The sequence below is a fragment of the Muscardinus avellanarius genome (assembly GCF_963383645.1).
Source record: "Muscardinus avellanarius genome assembly, chromosome: 10".
Classification (NCBI taxonomy): Eukaryota; Metazoa; Chordata; class Mammalia; order Rodentia; family Gliridae; genus Muscardinus; species Muscardinus avellanarius.
The window spans coordinates 3891657-3918056 of NC_137796.1; the positions used below are offsets into that span (position 1 = coordinate 3891657).

The following is a 26400-nucleotide window of genomic DNA, read 5'->3' on the forward strand; positions in this document are numbered from 1 at the left end:
GGGAATCTTTCTTTAGCAAGCTGGGATAAATTGGGAAGAGACGTAGAACGCGCCGAAGAACAAGGTATTGTCACAGGAGGGACTCGGCCGCTTTGTCGGCTGATTCGTGCCTGTTTGGAAGAAAGGCGCTTTAGAAAATTTGTGCAGGAGGGCCAGGCAGCTTTAGACGGTGTAAAAGAGGAACGTTCAACTTCCTCTAAAGTGGCCAGTGAGGAGGATTCAGAGTCAGAGGGGGAGGATGAATCTGAGGAGGAATTAGAGGCCATTTGTAAACAAGTGAAAGCTTTTGAACTGATTAAAGAGGAAATTTCGCCTCCTCCGTATAACCCTTCTGCGCCCAGAGCAGGAGAAGGTGTCTCTTTTAGTAGTCAGATGTGGAGAGATGCGGGAATTTTTTTAGCAAATCAAGCTTTCCCAGTTTTCCAGCTGCAGGAGGGGGGAAATCGTTATCATGAGCCTTTGGACTTTAAAATAGTTAAGCATCTCGCAGAGTCAGTTCGCACATATGGGTCGTCAGCTGCTTTCACTATAGCAATAATAGAGAGTTTACATCGCTATGCCATGACCCCAGGAGACTGGCAAAATTTGGTTAGGGCCACCTTAAATCCTGGCCAATATTTGGATTGGAAAGCTTATTATATAGAATATGCCACTGAACAAGCTGCACGTAATCGAGCAGCAGGAAATTCAGCCTGGGATATAGACATGCTGATGGGCCAAGGACGATTTGCTAATCAACAGCTTGGGTATCCACAACAGGTGTATGAACAAATCAACAGACTCGCTACCCAGGCCTGGAAGGCCCTCCCTAACAAAGGAGAGGTATCTGGTAACCTTACAAAGATTACTCAAGGATTGACTGAACCCTTTTCAGACTTCGTTGCCCGTCTAGTAGAGGCTGCGGGAAGAATTTTTGGGGATTCTGACGCGGCCATGCCGCTCATTAAACAATTGGTCTATGAGCAATGCACTAAAGAATGCAGACAGGCCATCACTCCTTACAAACATAAAGGCCTAGAGGTGTGGATGAAGGTGTGCAGGGAACTCGGAGGACCCTTAACCAATTCAGGACTTGCTGCAGCCATTATACAGGCCTCCGGACAACAAAGTAAGAATAGTACCAAAAATGGCAATTGTTTTTCCTGTGGAGCGACAGGACACTTAAAACGAGATTGTCCTAAGTGTAGGGCGTCCCAATCTTATCCTTCTCCTCCTGAGTATTGTCGTCGATGTAGAAAAGGAAGGCATCCTACTTTTGAGTGCCGTTCGGTTAAAGATATCGATGGCAACCCCTTGCCCTATACTGGAAAGCAATCATCAAATACTCAGACAAAAAACGGGAGGGCGGGCCCTCGTTCCCAGGGCCCACAAAAATATGGGAACCCTCAGGTGTATGGGGTCATGGAGACACAGCCACCTCAGTGGCCCAATTTACAGCCTCCGGAACAGTCCGGCGAGCCACTCCAGGTTCGGCAGGATTGGACCTCTGTGCCACCTCCAGGCTGGTATTAACGCCACAAATGGGGGTTCAAATTATTGAAACAGATTTTCAAGGTCCTCTGCCACCTAATTCTGTTGGCTTACTTTTTGGAAGGTCTTCCTCTACCATGAAAGGACTTGTAGTCCATCCGGGGGTTATAGATGAGGATTATACCGGTATCATCAAAGTGATGGTTTCAGCGCCCCGGGGTATCGTTGCCATTTCCCCTGGGGATAGAGTGGCACAGTTACTTTTGCTTCCCAGTCTACATGGTATGTTTCCTTCAGCAGAGGGACGACGCGGTATTGGTGGGTTCGGTTCTTCAGGAAATGAGTTAATATCTCTTGCCTTTGATATGGGAACTCGTCCCTTGATAACCTTGGACGTGGAAGGCAAGCAAATCCTAGGACTTTTAGATACTGGGGCAGATAAAAGTGTCATCGCCTGTAAAGATTGGTCATCTTCATGGCCCACTCAAAAGGCTACCGGAGAACTTAGAGGTTTGGGTTATGCTAAAACCCCTGACCTCAGTGCTAGGGCTTTACATTGGAAAGATCAGGAGGGACATAAGGGGCAGTTTGAACCCTATGTGCTGGAGCTGCCAGTTTCCCTCTGGGGAAGAGATTTATTAGTGGACATGGGATATTCCTTACAAAATACATCTTATTTCCCCCAAGCCCATAATATTCTCCTTCGCCAGGGCTACCACCCTTCCTACGGGCTGGGAAAACACCTCCAGGGACGTAAAAGCCCAATTCCTACTAAAGAAAAGAGTGGTCGCGAGGAACTGGGTTTTGTGCAGTAGCCACTGAGGAGGCAATTCCCATTACCTGGAAGACGGGAGATCCAGTATGGGTTCCTCAGTGGCCTCTCTCCCGTGAAAAGCTTGAAGTAACAAGGAAATTAGTACAAGAGCAATTACAGTTAGGCCATATCCGGCCATCCACCTCTCCTTGGAATACCCCGATTTTTGTGATAAAGAAAAAATCTGGAAAATGGAGGTTATTACACGACCTCCGAGCCATAAATAGCCAAATGCAGATTATGGGGCCAGTCCAACGAGGGCTTCCACTCCTCTCTGCTATTCCGAAGGAGTGGCCACTTATCAGCATAGATATAAAAGATTGTTTTTTCTCCATCCCTTTAAATCCTGCGGATACTCCTCGTTTTGCTTTTACTGTTCCCTCTATTAATCAAGAGGAAATTGACAGTAGATATGAATGGGTGGTCCTCCCACAAGGAATGGCCAATAGCCCTACCCTCTGTCAATTATATGTAAATAGTGCTCTTGAGCCCGTAAAAACCAAATTTCCAGAAATTCGGTGTATTCATTACATGGATGACATTTTGTTAACCACAAAAAATCCCTCCATACTTGAGGAGGCTTATTGTCACCTTGTAAAGATTTTGGAAACTCATCAATTATTCATCGCCTCAGAAAAGGTACAAAGAGGAGAAAATATACACTTTCTTGGCAACATTGTTCTCCCCCATGCAGTCCTGCCTCAAAAATTAATCATCCGCACTGATCAATTAAAAACCCTCAATGATTTCCAAAAACTGTTGGGAGACATTAATTGGGTTCGACCCTTTTTACAAATTCCTAACCATGCCTTGAAACCTTTATATAATCTGCTCGTAGGCAATCCTCAATTAGATTCTCCTCGCGTCCTTACCGATGAGGCCCGCCATGCGTTACAATTAGTAGAACAAGCACTTACGAAAGCGTCTCTCCGTCGAGTGACCCCTGGACAGCCATTATGGGCTTGTATCCTGGCCACTGAAAAACAGCCTACTAGTGTTCTTTGGCAACAAGGACCCCTTCTTTGGATTCACCCCAAAGTCTCCCCTCAAAAGGTAGTTGAATATTATCCCACCAGTGTAGCAAGCCTTGCCCTTAAAGCCATTCAGCAGTGCATCCAACACTTTGGCAGAACGCCCGATAAGCTGGTGGTACCGTACACTGCTCTGCAAGTACAAACGCTGGTAGCCACTATTGATGATTGGGCTATACTTATGTGCTCTTTCAGTGGTGAAATAGACAATCATCTTCCCAAAGATCCATTGTTACATTTTGTTCTGGAACATCCTCTCATTTTCCCATTGGTCACTAAAAACAAACCTGTAGCTAATGCAATTAACATTTTTACTGATGGATCCAAAACTGGTGTGGGGGCCTACCTAATAGAGGGAAGCGATCCTGTTATCATCCAATATTCACATACCTCTCCACAACTGGTTGAATTAAATATTGTTTTAGAAATTTTTAAGAGAGTTTCTTCTCCTTTCAATTTATTATCAGATTCACAATATGTGGTTAATCTGGTTAGATCGCTTGAATGCGCGGGTCAACTCTCTTTACATACTCCTATTCATTCTATGGCTAGCCAAATCCAGATTTATATACATTTAAGAAAGACACCATTCTTTATCCAGCACGTTAGGGCACATACTGGATTACCTGGCCCTATTACATATGGAAATGATCTAGTAGATAAACTCACCAAGATACATATGATTTTTTCTCTTACTCAAATGCAACAGGCACAGGCATTTCACCGTCAATATCATGTAAATTCTAAAACATTACAACAGCGATTTAAAATCCCTCGACATCAGGCTCGGGAAATTGTAAAAACCTGTAATGCCTGTGCCCCTTTTTTACACCCCTCACATGTGGGCATTTGCCCACGAGGCTTGCTCCCTCTACATCTCTGGCAAATGGATGTAACTCACATATCTGAATTTGGAAAATTGAAATATATCCATGTTTCCATAGATACTGTCTCTGGAATTATTCATGCATCTGCTCATGCCGGGGAAAAGGCACATGACGTCGTCAATCATTGCCTTGAGGCCTGGGCAGCATGGAATATGCCTAAAGAAATAAAAACTGATAATGGCCCGGCTTATACTTCCCAAAAATTCACATCTTTTTGTTCACAGATGGGAATAACTCTAAAGCATGGCCTTCCGTACAACCCTCAGGGACAGGGTATTGTGGAACGCGCCCATCGTACTCTTAAAGAATGCTTGATAAAACAAAAAGAGGGAATTGGAACCAATATGAAACCGAAGCAGCGCCTATCCTTAGCCCTTTTTACTTTGAATTTTTTGCAATTAGATGTCAATGGCAAGACTGCTGCCGATCGTCATTTTGCCCCCTCGGGTACGAGCCAGGGTTTCGTGCGTTGGAAGGATGCCCTCACAGGGCAATGGAGGGGACCTGACCCAGTGCTCACATGGGCCAGAGGCTCTGTTTGTGTGTTTCCACAGAACGGCGCCGATCCTGTCTGGGTTCCAGAGCGGCTGACTCGTCTGGTGAAACAAAAGGATGATGAGCCATCGACTGATTCTTTTGGGGACCATGATACTGTGGAATTCCAAGGATAGGAAGTGATCCACAATGGGGGCTTTTGACTGCTTTTTCTTTTCTATTGCCTTTGAGTCATTCTGCTCAAGTTCTTCCCCGCTTAATCCTTTTACCTTTTCCCCTTAAAATTGGCACAGGAGCAAATTCTACTTTTGCAGGTTATAATTTTACTTATTAGAGCCTGACCATGGCCTTTCATTCTAACCTATTTGATCTGTGGCTTCTTTGTGGGATAAATGGCAGTTGCACGGATTTAGCTCCCCTTGTCATGATTAATGATAATGCGTTTATTGCCGCTAATCTTTCTTGCGAGCTTTCTGCATATCCTACAGATAACCGGTCATCGAAATTTGACAATTTGACAAGACGGTTGCGGTTGGAGATCATCAAAGCCAATACTACTCAAGTTGACCCGGTGATGGCCCGCACCTTGATGTCCTGGATCCAACAAGCAGCTCGTCATTTAAAAGAGTGGGCTGGACTGGGTGCTCTTGGTCTTTGTCTGGTCTTACTGTGTATCTTATGTCTCTACTGTCTTAGAAAACTAATCCGTCAGCGCGCTACAGATCAAGTGCTCATAGCTCAGGCATTTGCAGCCATGGAGTTGGGACAATCCCCTCAAATATGGCTTGCGGCGATGGGAAAGTCTTAATGACAGGATGCCAGCTAGGACTGCACTCGGGACCCCGGGAGGGTGCATCCCGAGGAGGGCATGCTCAACTGCATACGGGTTGCCACTGATTCTTGTCCCGTCCCTGGCAAAAGGTGGTGGGCCTAGAAGCCCCTTCCAAACATACAGGGGTTGAGTCCTCTGTCCTCTCCTGTCTGAAAAAACAAAAAAGGGGGAACTGTGACGGGCCCCGCCCATCAGCCAGTAAGTCCGAGAGCTAAGATGGCGCTGAGCGGAAATCTTCCCCAGAGCACTTAGGTGGTAAACAGCTTTCAGGAAGTGACGACAAGAGCATGAGATACACGGGAACACCGCATGCCATAGGGCAACAGCCAATGGACTGGCTGTTGCCATGAGTTGTGCACGTGAACAGTCTGCTGATTGGCTGTTGGGCTCTATATAAGGGGAAGATCTCTGGGGGGAAAGGAGAGAGAAGAGAAGATTTACGGGAAGAAGATTTGCGGGAACTGTACAAGAACCTGGGGTAATAAAACTGCTTGAGGAAGATCGTGTAAGAGTCGTCACTGCGCGCGACACCTCAGCTCTCCACGCACAGCCAAGCAAAGCCACCATGGTCGCAGCCCAGCTTCTTGGCAAGTCAGGTCTACAGGGTCGCCCACCGGACCTCTGTGCCAGAGATAGATAGTATGGATTTATATTTAGATGTATGTACTTACCCCTTCATTTGCCAGCAGGGCCAGCCCTTCATATGTAGTAAAGGAGGTGGGCCTGGGGCCATATTGTTAAGGATACGCAGAGTGTGCTGGGATTGCAAGCAGAGAGTATGGAGCGGCTAGCTCAGAGGTTTCCAAAGGCACAAGACGGGTGGAGACCTTAGGGCAGTGGGGGACGAAGCTGCCAGGTGGGTTGGAATGAGAGCGGGACAGACCCTCGGTGCTCTCTACGGGACACAGTGGCTTGGACTGGCTTGGGCAAGGGCAACCATGATGGTTGAAGGGGACATGAGACCAGACCGGCCAGGGGGCGACTGAGCAGCCCGCCTCCTCCTGCCGCTAATCATCGTCAAGGCACGGCACCTGCTGGCATCTCACCGCGAGTCTCTCCAGTGGGAGCCCTCGCTTTCTACGGCTTCCCCAGACGTCCACCCCGCTGATGCAGGCACGCATCCCACTCCTGAGACCCCAGCAGTCAGTGGGGCACCAAGCCATCATCTCTCCAAGTAAGCCCCTTGCAAGATGGTACAACGGCCACCTGCAGCCTCTGGGAGCCACCGCGCTCACCGCTCTGCTCTGGGATGGCTGGCAGCTCCCACCGGGGCATTTGGTGTTCTGGGCACCGTGGGCAAAAGGCAGATGAATCGCTTGTCCCAAAATAGTTTTTTTCTGTTTCTCTCTGTTGTGCGCGCGCGCGCTCCCTCTCCCCCTCTCTCTCTCTCTCTCTCTCTCTCTCTCTCTCTCGGTATTACAACCTCAGCCCTTTTTTATTTATTTTGAAACCAGGTCTCACTAAGTTGCTAAGGGCCTCACTAAGTTTCTGAGGCTGGCCTTGAACCCACAATCCTCCTGACTCAGCTTCCCAAGTACTAGGATTAGAGGCATGTGCCACCCACCTGGCTCAAGCTAGTATTTTTATGAGCAAGATAGTCAAAGGTCAAAGGTTCCCACTTACTCTTTTATCAGGGTCCAGACAACGTGGGTGTCTGCTGGGGCCTGAGAGCTTCACTCCCTCTGTGACCTTGAGCTGTCCCCTTCCCGCACTGTCAACTGCAGAATAGGGCTAAGCTAAATCTGTTGTTTTCCGACTGGGGTTCCTAAAAAACAACAACCAAAAAAAAAAAAAAACACACGCTCAGGAGCTGCTGTGGGTGGAGAAGGCAGAGCTCTGCATCCCAGAGCACAGCACTGGCCACTGATAATGTTTAGAAAAATACAAAAATGTCTAGACACCCTTTCTACTCCAGACAGTGACTGTCCACAGCACATGAGTGTGTGTGTGTGTGTGTGTGTGTGTGTGTGTGTGTGTGCGCGTTACTGGGGAAGAAACCCAGGGACATTCTACCTCTGATCTAGACTCCCAGCCCCATTTATGTGCTTATTTATTTATTCATTTATTTATTGGTTTATTCATTTTTGTGATACTGGGGATTGAACCCAAGGAGATTCTATCTCCTAGCTACACTCCCAGCCCTTTTGAATCATTTTGCTTTGAAGCAGGGTCCTGCTAGGTTACTGAGAGTCTCACTAAGTTGCTGAGGCTGGTCTTGAACCTGTGATCTTCCTGTCTCAGCCTCCCAAGTACTGGGATTACAGGCATGCGTCACTATGCCCAGCTTGCCCACAGCCTCTTGAACTGAGGTGACAAATTCATCCCTGGAACCAGAGGGGAATCTACAACAGCCACTGGGGCCCCGGGGCCTCTCAGCCCACGCCTGCCCCTCCTGACTGAAGTCCTTGTTTCTGCTCTGTGCCTGGCGCGAGCTCAGCTCTGCCGTGGCTGTGACTGGCTCTCACCCCAGCGTCCCCAGCGTCCTCTGTCCCGCCTACCAGGTATCTCCTCAAATTGGTGCCGAGGCTAAAAGAAAAGTGTAAAATCAATATTAGGCAAACCCATCATTGGCACTGTAAGACCCTCTAGTGATTTCCTCCCCCCGCCCCCGGGTGAAATTCTCTACTAAACTTGAGGTAGAAAATTGGAATTAATTGCTTGCACGTGGGGCTTAATTAGATGCTCTATTTTTTCTACCGGGTCGCGTCTCAGGAGATGATCCGAGCTGCCTCGGTCTCCCTTTGCTGAGCAGCTTCTCACGCTGACTGGCTGGGCCCCCTTGGCGGGAAGGAGCTGTGCTCGACCGCCAGAGGGCTGAGTCCCTGAGGCGAGGGGCACGCTGTGGACACGGGGGACGTGCACTTTAGCCTGCTTTCAGGTCATATGGTAGCCATGGCTCCCACAGGTAAAATTTGGAACAGCACCTCTCTGGCCGAGTAGAGTTGAGCCCACGCAGTAACCTGGGGAAGGACGACTCAGTCCTTCAGTGGAGTGTAAGGGTCCAACTGAGGCCTCTCCAGGGCTGTGCTGTGGCCCACTGACGATTGTGATGGCCTGAGACTCTGGAATGACTGAAAGCCCCATGAGAAGACAGTCCAAGCAGGAGGTTCCCATGAGAGGAGGAGGGACCTCTGGAGGTAATGTATATTTCAAAGTGCAAAATGTCACCAGGCATGGTGGTATATGCCTGCAATCCCGGTACTTGGGAGGTTGAGTCAGGAGAATCTTAGATTTGAGGCCAGCCTCCACAACTTAATGAAACCCTGTTTCAAAATATAAAAAATAAAGCCGGGCGTGGTGGCACACGCTTGTAATCCCAGCATTCGGGAGGCTGAGACCAGAGGATCGCGGTTCGCGGACAGCCTCAGCTCCTTAGTGAGACCCTCTGCAACTCAGTGAGACCCTGTTTCAAAATAAAGAATAAAAAAAAATAGGGCGGGGGGGGTAGCTCGTAGGTCAAATGCCTCTGGGTTCCACCCCCAGACCCACAAAAAAAAATAAAAAGAAATAAAAAGACTGAGAGTGTAGCTCGGGGGTAGAACACCTCTGGCTTTAATCTGAAGTGCCCAAAAAAACTTTTAAAAATTGAATTTAAAAAGCTATTTAAATAAAACACACACACACACACACACACACACACAAGCCAGCAGTTGAAGAGTGCGGTAGTTTGGCTGGGTATGTGAGGACGGAGCGACGCCCCCTCTGCAGATGAGCTTGGCATGCCATCATCTCTCCGCCGGTGACAAGGAGGGCTCTCACTGCCCGCCCCACATCTGGCCAGCTTCGCAGATTCTCAGAGCTAAGAAGACTGTTATGGTCACCAGGCCCCGCCTGCCATTTTACAGGAGTGGACGAGAAGGCCCAGGGAGGGGATGTCATTCGACAAGTCACACTGCCAGGGCTGGCAAAGCCAGGACTCGCTCAGACTCCGGACGCCGGCCCTGCGCTCCCAGCCCAGGCCTGCGATCCCCGCCCAGCCCCGTCCCAGTGCAGAGTTGACAGAGATCCCAGGGGCACCTCCAGGAATATAATGTGGTTAAAAATAAAACAAAAGGAGCCCAGGCCTGCTCCGCAAGCCGGCTTGCAGAGCAGAGAGGGGCACCGAGGGGTCGGCTGCTCAGCTGCCGGGTGGCTTTCACAACTCACCTTTGCTGTAAGGAGAACAAAGCCCAGAGGAATGCAGGCTCTGGCCGTGTGACTGGGGACCGGAGTCGGGTGCCCTGAGCTAAAATTAGCCAATCTCGCTGCTTCCTGAGGCTGGCATTGTGCTCCGCACGCAGAGAGCCCTGGGGAAGGGCAGCCACTTCCCCTCACCCCTGCCCACCCGGCCCCACCCAAGCACCTCCAAGAAGCATCCAAGGACTCCAGGAGCCATGCTATGGCTTCTCTGGCGTGTCAGGCCAGGCCCAGCCACAGGCTGTGGGGTTGACCTGGGTATGTGGGAGGAGGTAGGAGGATCCCCCTGGAAAGGAAGTGGCCAGAGCCGGGGTCACCTGCCCATGTCACCTGCAAGGCCTGGCTCAGTTCAGTGGAGCTCAGCATGATTTCTGTGGCAGTATTTCTCTCTCTCCTTCTTCCTTTCTTTCTTTTTTCTTTTTTTTTCTTTTTCCTTTTTTTTTTTTTTTTTTTTTTTTTTTTTTGCGGTACTGGGGATTGAACCCAGGGGCATTCTACCAGCAAGCTACAGCCCCAGCCCTATTTTATTCTTTATTTTGAAACAGGGGCTCACAAAGTCGCAGAGAGCCTCACAAGTTGCTGAGGCTGGCTTCAAACCTGCAATCCTCCTGTCTCAGCCTCTCAAGTACTAGGATTACAAGCGTGCGCAGCCATGCCCGGAAGTAATTCTTACGCACGTGCTAGACATTCTAGGATGGTGGGCAGAGTACACGAGACGGATGCCCACAGGGGCCCGGGTTGGGGAGCGAGGGCAGTGAAGAAGGCAGGCCTTGAATGCCAGAGAAGCAGGAGAACAAGCCTCACAGTCCTAGGAAGGAAGAGGCTGAGTGAGGTGGGGAGTACCCGCGTGTGGCCCTGGGGGCGGCCAGATCTGGCCAGGCTTCTGGGGCGACGCTTGTCGGTTCTCCCCGATCTTGGAATCTCGGTGTAGTTTTGATTTGCATCTCCCTGATGGCCAGTGATGTAGAACATCTTTTCATGTATCTATTGGCCCCTCACCCAGGGGACTCATGCCAAGAAGACATTAACAGGCTCCCCGCTGCAGAAGCGGCGCTCGGCACCACCCCACGGCCATAAACAAGGTGAGCCAAAGGCACGGGGTGCGTTCTGCGCGGTGAAAGACTGTCTGGGGAGGAGAGGCCAGACGGGCAGATGTACGCAACGTGGGGACACAGAGTGCTTACTTGGCAGAACACAGCGGAGTTGATGTCATTTTGAATAACTTGTTTACCCAGTGATTATGCGATTAATGAACGGCACAAGGCTCTATCATAAAAGCGAAGTTTGGAAAGGCTGGTGTGTTGCTGGACCTGGCGGCCGTCACCGCTGCAGTACAAATGGTAAGTCAACGGGAATCATCTTCCAGGGTAAAAGATGTGCCAGAAACGGGCTAATGAATAGGCCTCGGTTGTTTCCAAAGCCCTCTCCTTCCCTGAAAAATTGTAACCAGGAGACGTGATTATCTCAAAGTTGGCCTGATTTTTTAAAACAATAAAGGTAAATAATGTAACCATCTTTCGGTTGAATAAGAAATCAAGCTTCCCCTGTCCTTTGCCTGCCGCCTGCTGGTTCAGAGCTCTCTCCCTCAGCGAGAGGCTGGCCGCCTCCTGAACACCGGCTCTCCTCTCCTGCAGCTCCTCCTGCCTCGACTTCCCCTCCTGCCCTCCCACAGGCCGTCTTCTCATGGTGATGCCAGCTGGGCATCACCTCCCCCAGGCGCACCAGCCCATGGCTCCCTCCTCTCCCGCCCCTGAGGGCAGAGGGTCTCTTCCTGACCTGTGGCTGTCGGGAGGGTGCAGGACAGAGTGACAAAGCCAGGAGGAAATTGGGGAGCCCCGCTCCCCGTCTCGTTGGGTAAATCAGCACATGGAGGCTTAGAAAGGTCGTGTCTCGTCCGGGGTCGTGGAAGGGAACCCAGAAGCAGCCCTGGTCTGTGGCTGAGGTTGGAGGGCTCAGAGCCAGCCAGCCAGCCCAGGCTCCGTGTGCTCTCCAAACCTCACAGGGAGGCTGCGATTGCGCCCCCAGGCCAGGTTGGTTCAATTTAAGCCCATGGGAAACCTTAGTCGGGGCCTGCTGAAGCCTGGCCCTGCCAGGGGGTGGTCTTTCCTGCCCCCTCTGATGTCCTCCTAGTGGGTCGCAGCAGTGGCCCTGGTGGGGGCAGTGGGCACTGCAGGACTGGGCGCTCCAATCCCCCATATGCTGGGGTGGGGTATTTCTATATAAGCTGTGTACATCCTCGCATGCTGGGGCTGGAGCACAGGGCCTCGTACATTCCAGGCAGGCAAGTACTCTACCACTGAGCTACACCCAGCCCCCTGCATTAGCAGGTCATCACTAGGCTATTCCTAGCGCCCACTACAACCTAGGTGCTGTGTACATACTCGTCACGCTGTATTGCTCAGAGGATAATGACAAAGGAAAAAATCTGTGTGCATCCAGCGCAGGTGAAATGGTTTCTGAGCACCTTCAGTCTGGCGTGGGTCGACTCTGGCTGGGTCTGCGGAGCCCGCGGCACAGAGGGCCAGCTCCGTTTTTCTAGATGAGTGACCCACGCACGCAGAGCAGAGGTGGCCGCCACAGCCACACACACTCAGGGGCAGAGAGAGGAGGTAGAGGGAGGGGAGCGAGCTCAGGGCCCTGGGCAGGTCTGGCCCCGGTCTGCAGGACGGCTGTGGGGCAGCCCAGGCTCTCCAGAGAGGCAGGGCCAGCAGGACACAGATACACAGGAGCCGTCCGAGTCTGCTGAGGGCTCCAGGCTCTGCCGTGTCAACGCCAGGCCCCGGGGGCTGGTGATGCTCCAGCGCAGACCCGAAGGCCCGCGAACCAGGGGCCGAGCCCACCGCCCACCCCGCACCCTCCAACCCAGGCAGCTCCCAGCCACCGAGCACCCCTGACAGGCCAGGGGAGCTCGGCCTCTGACCAGCTCACAGAGGCCCTGCGTTTCCTGCTCCCAGCCTGAGCCTCCATGGTGAGTAAGGAAGGGGTGCCGCCACACCGCATGCCAGCAGCTGCCAGGGCCACGCAGTGCACAGGCCGAAGGCAGGGCAGAAGCCACCTCTTGCCCCCCGCGAGCCTGCCCCCCAGCCTGCTTCCACACACAGACTGAGTGGCAGTTGCCACTACTTCTCTGAGGGGAGGACCCAGGTGAGGGCCAGGTGACCAGGCTTCTCCAAGGAACGCAAGGGCCCCTCTCACACACACACATATGCCAAAAGTACTTCTTTATTTAAACTCCAGCGTGCCAGCAGCCCTGCCCACGGCCAGCTCCGCCCTGCACACCGCCACGCTCCCGACGCGGCCCGCTCTGCATGTCCTGGGACCTTGGCATCAGTTTCTGAATTTGCCCACCAGTGGCTTCGAGGGCCAAGCGCCCAGGCCCTGCTGGTCCAGGAGCAGAGACAGCTGCTGGCGCGCCTCCTGGTAGGGCCCAGCCTAGGGCGGAGGACGTGGGGAGAGAGAGGCGGTTGAGGGAGGCTTCCGGGGGCAGGAGTGCCGGGAAAGGGCTGGGGAGACCCCACACTGACCTTGGCTGCCTCGTAGGTCTGCAGGGTCAGGAGGTGGGGCTTCCCCAAAGCACGGGCAGCCTGGCGGAAGGCCCGGAGGAAAGCCGCCTTACAGAGGCGGGAGGCAGGCCCAGGGGCATTGCTGGGTGGAGAGACACGCAAAGGTGAGGGGAGCACCATGGTCACCGCTCCTTTCACACGGTGACCAGGAGAGCCAGGGGCCAGGGCTGAGCTGGGGTCAGAATTGCACGCGCCCACCCACCACCCCTCCTCTGCCGGCCCCTGGGGTCTTCTCACTCGGCCTGCACACGCCCGCTGGCCACGTCCACAACTTCCACGTCGGGGTCACCCAGGCTCCAGTTGAGGCTCAGGCCCTGGCAGGCCCTGGGGTTGGATGGGGCCACCGCGGGCCCTGTGAACAGGTGCAGGGTGGTGCGGACGTAGGGAGGCGGCAGGCAGCACCCCAAGGCACCGTCCAGCTGGGGCCGAGCGTGGATGGCCCTGCTCAGAGTGGGGGGGTCGTGGCAGGGGTCAGCTGTGGGCGGAAGGCCAGGCGCAGTGTGAGCGGCTCCAGGCCCCCAGCCCACTCTCTCCTGGCAGCTCGCGTGCGCACGGCTCTCACCCAGGACGAGGCTGGTGGCGTAGAGCGGAGGCAGGAAGTGGGCCAGCAGCGCGCCGCCCAGCCCCAACACGGCCCAGCGCGCCAGCTTGTCGCTGGCCGAGAGGCAGCCCACGTGGGTGTCACGCAGCGCGGGCGCCACATAGGACACGGGCTTCAGCTGCCCACGGACGTGGGCCTGCAGGCGCAGCGACGGGCTGTGCAGGTGGCCGCCTTCCGAGTTCTGCGAGGACAGGGGCAGGCTGCGGGGGAGGGCAATGGGCACGGGTCAGGCGCTCTCGGACCCCCAGCAGCTGCCCCAAGGCGCTCCCAACCCAGGCCACCTACTAGATGTCGTGGGCGGCTCCCTTGGGAGTGTTGCTGACGTAGAGGTGCAGGAAGATCCCAGGCTTGAGGGCGAAGGGGGCTCCCGGCCCCGGCTGGGCAGCCAGCACAGACCGCTCCTTGCCCTTGGCGCCCCCCTGCGTGGCCAGCAGGAGCTGCCGGAAGAAGAACCTGGGAGAGAGGCAGAGGGCAGCTGGGCTGCGTCCTGGCCAGGGCAGCAGGGCCTCCCCTCCGGCCCTCACCTCAGCAGGGCCCGGCGGGCGATGACCACACCATGACAGTCGTGGAGCTGCCGGCCCGAGAACTCTAGCCAGCTGGCACAGCTGCCGCTACCCGTGCCCAGCGCCACCACCTCGTAGGTCTCCTTGGAGTGGCCCCTGGCACCCGGGATCTCTGTGGGGGAGGGGGGCAAGCTGACTCAGCTGGGGCAGGGCTGAGGGGGCCAGCCGTGGTGGGCGGGGTGCTCCCTACCCCTCTCCAGGATGACTGCAGCCACCGTCCCCTTGCAGGCCTGGTGCGGCGAGTTCTCATCCAGCAGGCGGTCCAAGCAGGCGCTGACCACAGCTGCGCAGCGCTGCTCGTGGGTCAGGATGGTCTCTGCACAGGGACAGAGGTGGCACTGGAACCATGGGCCAAGCCCCCGCCCTGACACACACACACACACACACACACACACACACACACACACATATGCTGGGGCTGAGCCCACCTACCTACACCCACAGATAGCTGGCTCGGGGTCCCAGGGGGCTCTGAAAGAGAGGTGAGCATCACCAGCTGCATGGGCGCTGGGGCCGGCCCTCCCGTGAGACAAGGGCGGCCAGGGAGCAGAGGGAAGTTTGTACCTTCCAGAGACAGAAAGTTCCTGGAGCTGCTGCCCTCTGCCCCCGTGTGGGAGAGGACATTGAGGCAGGGGTCAGCACAGCCTCCCTGCCAAGGCCTGGGCGTGCTCGCAGCGGCCTGTCCTGGCACACACCCCTAGCCGTGCAGTCTCTGCCCACGGGGGCTTACCTGGGCTCTCCAGCTGAGTCTGGGTGGAGCCGAGGGCAGAGAGCGCCGCCTGCTGCTTGGTCTCTGCCTTGCTGTCTCCAGTGCCCGCAGAGCAAGCCACCCCATCCAGTTCCGCCAGCTTCGAGAAGGGGAAGCCAGAACCTGGGGAAGGAGGCCGTGAGGAAGGAGCCCTGGCCTTCCCTATCCAGGCCCTTCCCAGGATGTGGAGCACCCAGGCTCCTCCCCACCTGCTGGGGAGTCCACCTCTGTCACCCAGGCCTTCTCCTGACATCTGGCTCCCAGGACGATTCTGTACTGAGATGCAGCCCCTCCCCAGTGGGAGGCTGTATGTGCCTTTGCACTGTCGCCTGGTCTTCACCAGGCCCCTCTCACACCAGTGCAAGGCGGGCCGCATCCAGGCCACCCCAGAGCCCTGCGTGCTGTCCCAGGAGATGCGCTAACCACTGCTGCCTGCCTGCCACCAAACACGACGTCCTTTTGTTTACTCTCTCCCCCAGGGACCATATATTGGAAAGATTTGTTTTTCCCGGTACTGGGGATGGAACCCAGGAGCATTCTACCTCTGAGCTACACCCCCAGCCCGACTTTTTATTCTTTATTTTGAAACAAGGTCTGAGTTGGAAAGGGCCTCACTAAGTAGCTGAGGCTGTCCGCAAACCACGATCCTCCTGTCTCAGCCTCCCAAATGCTGGGATTACAAGCGTGGACCACCACTCCAGGCTTGGAAAGATTTTTTAACACCATTATTTAGGGTGTTACTTAAAAACCAAGGGAGACAGGAGAAGATCCCAAAGCTGGGTCACCTGGTCAAAGGGTAAAAACTTATTCAAGTTCACGATCTTCGCTGTTTCTCCAAAGCACTGACCTTTTGGAAGGGCACCCGCTTCGGCACCCACCCTGAAGGGGTCCAAAACCAGCAGGCACAGGTGGATGTAGAAGGAATGTTGGCATTAGAAAACCATGACGCGGCCGCCATCACGGCCAGAGTGCGACGAGATCGTCGGTGGATGGGGAAAACCGCCAGGGGGCAGTGCTACGGGGACGGGATAGTCTCAGTCTCTAAACGCCTTCCCTCCCTCATACAACTTATTAAGCAAGCACCAAGGGGAAAGCGAAGACACTGGACAGCTGCCACCCTAACCAAGCCCTCGGCAACACCGCCAGCCGAAGGGCACACCGAGATCACGCGCCTCCGGATGGGACACGCGGCCAAGTATGTGACGCCACCTGTCGTGCAGAGCCCGAGCCCGATCCTGAGAAAAGAGGCTGTCCAGATGGAGGGACAGTCTACAGGGCGACCGGCCCCCACCTCTTCAAAGGCATCGGTGTCTCCTGCAAGCCTGCAAGTCGGGGACCGTCTCAGATAAATGATGATCAAAGTGGGCGGCAGTGAAGTGTCACGCTGGGGTGGGGAAAATGGGCACGAGGGCATTTTGGGGACAAATTGGCAAAATGTGGATGTGAATGGAAACCCATTACAGTGTTGTCTTAACGCCTCACTTCAGAATTTGACCTCTGTGCTCTAACTATGTGAGCAATGACCTTGTTCTTAAGACACACACACTGTGTAGGCACAAGGACCACAGTGTTGGTAACTAACTTTCACGCTAAAACTCTGTTGCAATAGGGGCTAGGGGGTGTACTGAGGAAGAGAGAAAGAGAGGATAATTCCCACATTCCCTCAGTAATGATTACACTTCTGTGTTGTGTATATAATTGCCTTTAGCAAATTGATTGCATGTAATATAAGTCAGGGGCTGGCCCTCAAAAAGAAATCTGCAGTGACTACTGTTTTTGCAGGTACTTGGCCCTTTGTAAAAGTGTGCACAAGCCGGGCGTGCTGGCGCCCGCTTGGAATCCCAGTACTTGGGAAGCTGAGAAAGGAGGATCTCAGGTTTGTGGCCAGCTTCTGCTACTTAGTGAGGCCCTCTGCAGCTTAGTGAGACCCTGTTTCAAAATAAAGGAATAAAAAGCCGGGCGTGGTGGCGCATGCTTGTAATCGCTTGTAATCCCAGCATTCGGGAGGCTGAGACCAGAGGATTGCAGTTTACTAACAGCCTCGGCTACTTAGTGAGGCCCTCTGCAACTCAGTGAAACCCCGTTTCGAAATAAAGAATTAAAAAACAGGGCAGGGGATGTAGCTCGGAAGTCGAATGCCCCTGGGTTCCATCCCCAGACCTGCAAAAATAAATAGATAATAATAATTAAAAAATAGGGCTGGGAGTGTAGCCTGGAGGTAGAATGCCCTGGGTTCCATCCCCAGTACTGCAAAATAAAACCCCTAGGCATCAGTTGGGCATGCCACGGCGGTACGGTGGAGCTAGCGCCTTTAAACCCGCAGAGTCCACTCGGGTCCAGTTCACCGCCTACTTCACCCGGGGCCAGCTAGCCAGGGAGCCCTCCACCCTGTGCCCACGGGCCGCCTCACCTGCAGCAGGGTCCTCTCGAGAGCGCAGGGAGAGGCCCAGGTTGGCCGCCACCGTCGGCAAGTCCCCGGTGGGCCCCGCAGGCGGGATAGAGACCCTCGGGGACCTCCCCCTGCTTCCCCTGGGCTCTTCCCGCGCTCGCGCGGCCCCCGGCTCCCCGACTCCGGCCCCCACCCGGGGCCCACCATCCCCCGCCGCCGCGGACCGGGGCTGGGCGCCCGCCTCTGCCTCCTCCTCGGCGCTCGAAGCCGGTGAGGACCCCCAGGCGTCCTGGCCCAAGCCCCCCGACGGCCGCCAGGGGCTGGGCCCGGGGCTGAGCTGCAGCGAGGCGGCCATGCGGGGCTTCCTGCGGCCACCGTCGTCGGCGCCCAAGGCCACGCCGGCTGGCGAAGCCATGCCTGGACCGGGGATGTAGGACCAACAGGCGGGATCTCGCGCGCCTGCGCCTTTTTACACGACGGCTGCTCGCGCGGGGAGCACGCGCTGACCCTGAGCCCCGCCCCCTCCTAGCGCCAGCCAATGAGAGCCCGCGGAGCTGCGGGGAAGCCTGCGGCCGGCCAATGGGAAGGCTGGACTCCAAGACCTCCGCAGCTCCCCTGCAGACTCCGCCAACGGCTGGCCCAGGTGGGCGGTGAGTGCAGGCAGCTCCCGCAGCCTCCTCTCCCGGCTTGCGTGGTTCGGGAGATTGCAAGACACCGATCAGGGTCCCAGGACTGCAGGCCCAGCCTCGCACGCCAGCAGAGCCTGGCGCTTCACTCCAGCCTAACCCCCCAGGCTCTCATCTTACAAAGGCAGGTGTCTGCATTGTAGCAGAACCCCAGAATCCTTAGCATCCGCGTTTTAAAACTTCCCAGGCCGGGCACAATGGCTCACACCTGTCATCCCAGTACTTAGGCTGAAATAGGGGGATCGAGGTTTCGAGGACAGCCTCGGCAACGTAATGAGATCCTATTTCGAAGTAAAAAAGAGCTGGTGCGCACCGGAGTTTGAGAACTATTATCTGAAGCCCCCTCCCCTCCCATCCACTCCTGGCACAGCCAGGCATACCTTCAGAGGCGTTTGTTCCCTTATTTATAAAGCCGATTTCTTAGTATTTATGGACAATCAACAGGATACCTAGGGATCAAAAGCGTGTCTGGCTCAAGTGGGGGTTCAATCTTTGTTGAGTGAATTAGTGTGTGTGTGTGTGTGTGTGTGTGTGTGTGTGTGTGTGTGTGTGGTGTAATAGGGACACGGGCGTCCTGCCTCCGAGATACACCCCCAGCCTTTTTTAGTTTATTGTTTTTTGAAACAGGATCTCACTAGGTTGCTAAGAGCCCTTGCTAAGTAAGTGGCTCAGGCTGGTCTGGAACCTGCGACCCTCCCATCTCAGCCTCCCAAATCCTGCGGTTACAGGTGTGTGCCACCACCCGCGGCTTGAGTGAATTAATTTAATACTGACACCACCTCTGTTCGACAGAAGGTTGGATTCAAATCCAAGACAGCCGGGCCTCCAATATTGGGACTTGGTAGGGATTGAATTATACTACCCACGTGCTCCCTCCACCCGCATATCTACCATCCTCCCGGGAGGTGGCGCTCGCGGACGCTCCTGCGGCCGGGTGGGAGGCGGGACTTCCTGTCTCCCGCGGAGTACTTCCGGTTAGACCCGGAAAACCTTTCGCTGCTGCTGGGGGGCGGTCCCTATGTGGGCGTCCGAGCTGGGGGCTGACTCAAGACACGAGGGTCTGGCGAGAGATCGGCCGGGCTGCCTTCCCAGAGGAGCACCCCGAGGCCCAGCCACGTGAGTGCGCGCACAGCCCCTGCGCGGGCAGGCTTTGGGGGTGCGTGGGGCGTCCAGGTCGCCCCTGCCCGGCTGCAGGCCGGCGCGATGCTCCGGCCCGGAGCCCCTGCACGCCCCTCCCGGGCCTGGGGCTGGAGAGCCTCGGGCGAGCAGGGGGAGTCGGCGGGGAGGTCGCGAGTGCCTCCCCCTGCCTGCACCTGGTCCATCAGCGTCTCCTCCAACGTGGTGGGTGGGTTTCCCTTGGTATTGGGTGGGTGGGTTTCCCTTGGTATTGGGCCGCATCTTCGTTTTGTGGTTGTTTTGTTGGCTGCTTCCTCAAAGAATGTATGCTCGGTTCTGCATTTCGCCCTCTTGGGGACCCTGGAATACTTTTCTGGAGAGGACCAGTTTGGACTTGGGTGCGTGTTTTCCAGGATGGACTTCCCCAGCGCCCTCCGCCCCTCGCTGTTTCTGTCTGGCCCCCTCGGTGCGAGCGATGTCCCTGACCTGTCCTTCATGTGCAGCTGGAGGGATACGCTGACCCTGCCGGACGCCCAGCCCCAGAACTCCAAGGTGAAGACGGAGGTGGGGTCCCTGCAGCTCAGGTGCGGTTTCCCTGCCATCCACAGAGGCACAGAGCTCCAGCTCGGAATCAGATGAGGATTAAATCTTGGCTCAGGTAGCTACAGGTGTTGGACCTAAAGCAGGTTACCACTTCCATGTCTGGATCACATGAATAAGGTGATTGCTTTCCAAAAGAAAGAAATTCAAGCCAGGTGTGGTGGTGCAGGCCTGTGATCCCAATACTTGGGAGGCTGAGACAGGAGGATCGCAGGTTCCAGGACAGCCTCAGCAATTTAGTAAGGCTCTCATCAAATTAGTGGGGCCCTGTTTCAAAAATAAAGAACAATAATACGGCTGAGAATGTAGCTTGGAAGCAGAATGCCCCTGGGTTCAATCCCCCGTACAAGGAAGAAAGAAGAAAGAAAAGTCAACAGAAAGTATCGGCTCCCTTGTCCCTAGTGCTCACTTCCCCCAAATATCCATTACTTTATTTTTTATTTATTTAATTTTTTTTGTGTGTGGGTCTGGGGTTGAAACCCAGGGGCATTCAACCTCTGAGCTACCCCCCCCCCCGCCCTGCTTTTTTTATTCTTTATTTTGAAACAGGGTCTCACTAAGTTACGGAGGGCCTCACTAAGTAGCTGAGGCTGTCCGCAAACCGCGATCCTCCGGTCTCAGCCTCCCAAATGCTGGGATCACAAGCATGCGCCACCACGCCCGGCTGACATCCGTTATTTTATATTCAACAAATATTTTCTGAGCTGCACATGGTGGCGCACGCTTGTGATCCCAGTACTTGGGAGACTGAAACAGGAGGCTCAGCTACTTAGTGAGGCTTTCTGCAAAGTAGTGAGACCCTGTTTCAAAATTTAAAAAATAGGGTGGAATTGTAGCTCGGAGGTACATGCCCCTGAGTTCAATTACCAGTGCCATACCCCCACACACAAAAATATATATATTTTCTGGGCTGAGTTTTTCATTAGGTCCTGGGGGTAGAGTGTGAATTACTCAAACATCCCCTGCCCTCGTGGAATGAGTGGGTGTGATAGAATGTAAACAAGTACACAGACGCAAGTGTGAGCATAGCCTTCAGCAAACACGAGAGGGGAGGCTGGACCTCCTAGGACAGCGGCTAGTGCCTCGGGGAGGACGCCCACTCCTTCCTCCCAATCCTGAGCTATTAGACGGCCGCTTGCAGAGCCTGGCCGAGAACAAGCCAGGAAGGCAAGTGATTGCGTGGATTAAAAAGGCCGGGGGTCGAGGGTACCCTCCTGCACAAGGGAGGGTTTAACAGCAGGTCAGCGCCCTCTAGGATCCTCGTCCAGTGGCACTTTGGTCCGGCCGGCGGGGCACTGGGAGATGGAGCAGCCTGTGTGATTGAGATCAGCCAGGAATGGCAGAAGGTGCTTTCTTCTGTGAGATCCAGCGCAGGTGGATATCAGAAGCACACTGGAGTCAGGCTGCCTGAGTTCAAATCCCAGCTCTTCTGTGTACTGGCCGCGTCACCTGGGGCGAGTGACGGCTGCCCACCCCCCAGTTTCCATACCAGCGATGATGACACGTGCCAGCTTTTCAGGGTGGTAGCGAAGGTTTTTAAGTTAGTACAGGACAAGCGTTCACACCCATCGTTTTGATTCCTCCAGAACGGAGCCCTGCACTTGGCCAAGGACCTGCCGTGGGAGCTGGTGACACCTGGGCCCCTGCCGCTGCTGCCTCCCGGGCCTGGTAAGGATCCTCCCCTCTGCCCTGCTCATGCCCAGACATCCCCGGGGGTCCTTGGGTACCACAGTTACCTGGTACACCTGGCCCCTTCTCTGAGCCCTCCATCGCATTCCTCCCCTACCTGGCCCTCAGATCCCTGGGACCCTGGTGTGACTGCCCGGGACCTCCTCTTCCGAGGAGGCTACCACTACCGCAGGCGGCCCCGGGTCGTGCTGGACATCACTGAACAGGTGAGTTGTTGGGCAGTGGGCAGCGCCGCGCCACCTGGGGCGGTCCCCTCTGACCTGGCCTCTCGTCCAGCTCGGCCAGTTCCTGTGGGATCATGGGGACATAGCCTTTGCACCGCTGGGGAAGCTGATGCTGGAGAATTTCAAACTGGAGGGAGCCCGGGTGAGTAGCCCTCGGCCAGCCAGGAGAAGCGCGAGGCCCCGCCCCCGCTGCAGTGAGCCCCAGGCGTGCAGGCTGACAGGCCTTTCCATGCAGAGCCGCTCCAAGAGGGTGACCGTGGTCAGTGTGAAGAGGCTGCTTCAGGACCTTGGTGGACACCAGCCCCGGGGGCAAGTGCTAGTGAGAACGGGGGTGGGGGGGGTGAGCAGGCCTCGCTGACAGGGTGGGGAGAACCTGGGCCTGTCCAGGTTCCCACAGTGGCTCCCCTTTCCCGTATAGTCGGGAGCCATACTTCTTTGCTCAGGACTCCCAGCTGCAAGCAGCCCGAGGGGGAAAGGGAATCCAAGCCAGCCGGTGGACTTCAGGCATCACTGCCTCTAGGTGTTCAAATACTGAGCTGCTAGGACTCGGTCTTTTTCTGTCTTCTCATCCGCTCCCCTCTGCCTGGCTTAATTCCTAGAAAGTCTGTTCTCAAGGGGTGGCAAGATGGCCCGTGACCCCCGTGGAAGAGCCAGCGCTCTTCCTGAGATGCCAGGAGTCCCAGGAAGGACTTTGGGTGGCTGGGCTGGGGTCCCACACTCACCGTGAGCCAGTCACTGACGGGCAGTGAAGTTCTCGCCCAGATCGAGTGATGTGGGCACCGGACAGGGAGGGCGGCTTCCCAGGGAAGGGACTTTAGGTAGACGAGGGACATGTGCTCCACACCTGGCCCCCGGGGTCCCGGGCCTCCCCACTGCCCCCCATCGAGACCCTCTTGTGTCCGGTTGCCAGGTGCCCCTGGGCCTGCCTCAGCCACCGGCTGCGCCGTTTCTCCATCCTGGGGGGCCCGGTGCTGGGCGAGCCGATGTCCAGCCTCCTGGGCAGGCTGCTGCAGGAGGAGCTGACCATGCGCTGGGAGCGGCTGCTCATGGACGAGGCCTTCACCGGGGGTGCCTTGGCCTGGGTGCCCGGGAGGACGCCACGGGCCGGGCAGCTGGTCTACCCTGTCGGAGCAGCCCTGGACAGGCTGCGTATCCTTTCTCACTGAGCAGCGATGCCGAGGGGCTCTGGCCAGGTCCAGGCCAAGGGCGGGAGCTGGGGAGCTGGCAGTGACAGGAGATCGCACATCATCCTTAGCTGGAGGCTCAGGCTTCCAGAGGGTCAGTCTGACCTCGGGCGGCCATCCTCGGGTCCTTGGGGACCCCGGCTGCATCCAGCTCCGGGGGCCTGTCCGGCAGGTGGTGGCCCGCGCCGTCCAGGGGGAAGGTAAGGCCCTTGGCACCTCTCCCCCCCACACTGACCTGGCCTGCCCCTGAACCAGCCTCTCTGTCCCTCAGCGCTGCTGGCCGTCCGCTCCGACTACCACTGCGCTGTGTGGAAGGTCAGTGACCAGGGACAGCCGGCCCCCCTGCAGGTGCTGCAGGTCGAGAAGGGGGCCACAGGGGTCAGTCTCAGGTGAGAGACGATCGGACGGGCTGGAGAGAGGGGGTCCTGAGAGGCGCGGCGGGTCTCCTGGCGCTGACCACGCCATCACCCCATAGCCCTCACCTGCCTGCGGAGCTAGCTGTCTGCAGCTGTTCTGGAGCTGTCTGTCTGTGGACCCCCCAGGACGGGTAACGCCCCCTCCCCTCCCCACCCAACACCTCCAGGTTGTCAGCTTTTCCATCCTGGCCAGCCCCGCCTTCCGCCCAGCCCTCTCATGCCGCCCGCCCTTCCCCCCAAGGCTGCAGCAAGTCTACAAGGACCCTGAGACCCTGGTGTTCCGGGACCCTTCTCCCTGGCGGTGGGCTGACTTCACGGCCCACCCACGGGTGCTGACCGTGGGTGACCGCACGGGAGTAAAGATGGTCGACACTCAGGTATGGGGCGGGGGCTGGAGACCTCCCACCCCGGCCCCTGCGCTCAGGCAGCCACGATCCCTGGGCCTGCAGGAGGCTGAGCCCCACGCTCCCCCCAGGGCCCCGCCGGCTGCGGGCTGCTGCTGTTCCGTGCGGGCGCAGAGGCCTCCTGCAAGAAAGGGGAGCGTGTGCTGCTCACGCAGTACCTGGGGCAGCCCGGCCCGGAGCCCCCCTCCCCCACGCTCCACCTTGTCCTCACCCAGGTGAGCACCACCCCCTGTGTATTCTCTAGAACCCCTGCAGGCCAGAGTCCTGTGGCTGCAGGGTGGCGCTGGCGCTAGGGAGGAGCAGCACAGGGGCCCTGCCGCACGCCTGGCCCGGAGGCGGCCAGGGCGGTGCCCTCCTCCTGCTGCCCCCAAGGCTGCCAGATGTCAGTGCATTTCCAGTGTGGGTCCCCCTGGGTCGGGAGGGCACAGAGGAGATGCAGGGGCTTCTTGGGATCCCTCTCCCAGTGGTGCCTCCCGTCTGTCCGTCGGTCTGTCTGTCCCTCCAGACTGGCAGCGCTGCTCGCTAGGGAGCGAGTTGTTGAGGGCCGAGTGGCAGAGTTGAGGGGCACGTAAGGCTCTTTGGTGCTGCTCCCCGGGGGTCTGTTGGCGGGGAGGGCCCAGACCACTGCCTGGTGGGCCACGCCCTCCATTTCCTGCCCGCCCAACCCAGTTCTCACTCTACCTGATGGACGAGCGCCTCCCCCTGGTGCCGATGCTGAAGTGGGACCACGGCCTGCCCTCCCCGCCCCTGCTGGCCCGCCTGCTGCCCCCTCCCCGGCCCGGCGCCCCGCAGCCCCTGCTCCTGGGAGGACAGGGCGGGCAGCTGCAGCTGCTGCACATCACTGGTGAGGCTGGGGAGGGGCGGGGCCTGGGGCCTGGGGCCTGGGGGGGTGGTGAGGCCTGGCACATTCAGCCTTGTGTCCTCCCCCCAGGAGATGGCACCTGCACTGCCCGGCTGGCAGGGCCGCCCCGGTCCCTCCCCTCCCGGACCGACTCCCTCTCCGCGTTTCCCGTACTGGAGCCCAAGAGCCAGCAGCAGCTGCAGGAGCGTCTGGAAGCCCCGGCCATAGGTATGCTGGCGGGAACAAGCTTGGGGGTGCCTGCCAGCCTTGCGAGTCACGGCCTCTCCTCCAGCAGGAGCATCATGGGTCACAGTGTCTCCTCCAGCTGGGGGAGGGAGAGAGGGAGAGGCGCCCGCCTGCCGGCCTCTAGGGTCACAGTCTCTCCTCCTGCAGGTCTGGCTGTGGCCGCCCCGCACAGGCCCGCCGTGCCAGCCCTCTCCGTCTTCCAGCTCTCAGCGGCCGGGGACATCTTCTACCAGCATCTCCGCCTCCGTGAAGATGCAGATGTAGGGCCTCCCAGCGGCCCCGGGCCCGCCTGCCCTGCATCTCACCAGGACCGGATGCCCACAGCCCCCGTGCCCTCCTGGACTCCCCAGGCCACTGCCCGCTGTGCCCGCTGGCTGGAGGCCCTGCAGGCGGCACCCCCTGTAGCCCCTGTGTGGACTGCACCCACCTTCTCCCACCGTCACCCACTGGGTGACCTAGAGCTGCCGAGGGACGAAGGCAGAGTGGCACAAGTCCTCCGCACAGCCATGGCCAAGGGGCAGCTCCTGTGCCAGAGAGACCTGGGCTCGCTGCTCAGGCCAGAGCCGCCCCCCGCGCCTGAGTCCAGCCCGCAGGACGAGCTCAGTGAGCGGCTGGGGGAGGCCTGGGAAGGCCGAGGGGCAGCCTGGTGGGACAGGCGCCAGGGCAGGGCTTCGGGGCCCACAAAGCAGGCCCGGCGGCCCAAGCGCAGGACGCTGCTGTCCAGCACCTTCTCCTCGCTCACCAGCGGCCTGGACCTCCCGGGCACCGGCAGCCCCTCTCACCCCGAGCACTCGGCCCCGGAGGCCAGGGCTCGGCTCCCAGCGACCCCGCACTCCCAGGAGTCCATGCAGGAGCCGTGGGCTCCAGGCATTCCCTTGGAGCGGCGGCAGACTCTCCGGGACTACATGGCCAAGCTGCCGCTTCAGAAGGACACCCCAGGACTTGGTGCGGCACCCCACTCCCAGGCCTCCAGCCAGGCTACCGCCTCCTGGCCGCACACACCTGCCCTCTCGGGCTCCCAGCCCCGCAGGAAGAAGCCTCGGATGGGCTTCTGAGGGCACAGGAGGGCTGGAGCCCGGGCCTGGCCTTCACCCTGCATCAGCAGTGCCTTCTAGTACCTTCTGCAGGAAACACCCCCTCCCGGGGGCTCAGGGCTTCCTGCCTCCTGCTGGCCCCGGGCTGCGGGAGAGCAGCAGTGGAGAGGGGGTAGAGGGACCGCGTAACAGGTGGTTCCCAAAGGCCTGTGGGAAGGAGCGGGCAGGACAGCTGGGGTCCGCCTCCCCATCTCACAGGAGTGGGCGTCAGCTCTAGCTCCCGGTGCTCCCTGGGGTGCAGTGGGACCCGGGGAGAGCGAGGGTGGGCAGCGGCTGGGGTTGCTGTTAAACAGGCCCCTGGGTCTGCTGTTCTGTAGATGGAAAGTTGAGC

The 26400-nt window shown here is 57.1% G+C and overlaps 2 protein-coding genes across 2 annotated transcripts; one reads left to right on the top strand and one right to left on the bottom strand.

The window, feature by feature from the left end:
- Nucleotides 1–13032: 13032 nt before the first annotated feature.
- Nucleotides 13033–17984, bottom strand: ADAD2 (adenosine deaminase domain containing 2; the record flags this gene model as incomplete). Its single annotated transcript, XM_080703457.1, has 13 exons — nucleotides 13033–13137; nucleotides 13230–13350; nucleotides 13506–13743; nucleotides 13831–14069; nucleotides 14155–14322; nucleotides 14394–14544; nucleotides 14623–14748; nucleotides 14865–15032; nucleotides 15163–15303; nucleotides 15496–15581; nucleotides 16059–16195; nucleotides 16304–16428; nucleotides 17591–17984. The coding sequence occupies 13 exons, from the start codon at nucleotides 17982–17984 to the stop codon at nucleotides 13033–13035; spliced, it is 2199 nt and encodes a 732-aa protein (XP_080559583.1).
- Nucleotides 17985–19785: 1801 nt separating this feature from the next.
- Nucleotides 19786–26030, top strand: TAF1C (TATA-box binding protein associated factor, RNA polymerase I subunit C; the record flags this gene model as incomplete). Its single annotated transcript, XM_080702332.1, has 14 exons — nucleotides 19786–19923; nucleotides 21558–21639; nucleotides 21769–21866; nucleotides 21937–22026; nucleotides 22120–22193; nucleotides 22795–23033; nucleotides 23152–23268; nucleotides 23340–23457; nucleotides 23544–23615; nucleotides 23726–23861; nucleotides 23960–24103; nucleotides 24558–24732; nucleotides 24820–24957; nucleotides 25123–26030. The coding sequence occupies 14 exons, from the start codon at nucleotides 19786–19788 to the stop codon at nucleotides 26028–26030; spliced, it is 2529 nt and encodes an 842-aa protein (XP_080558458.1).
- Nucleotides 26031–26400: the final 370 nt, after the last annotated feature.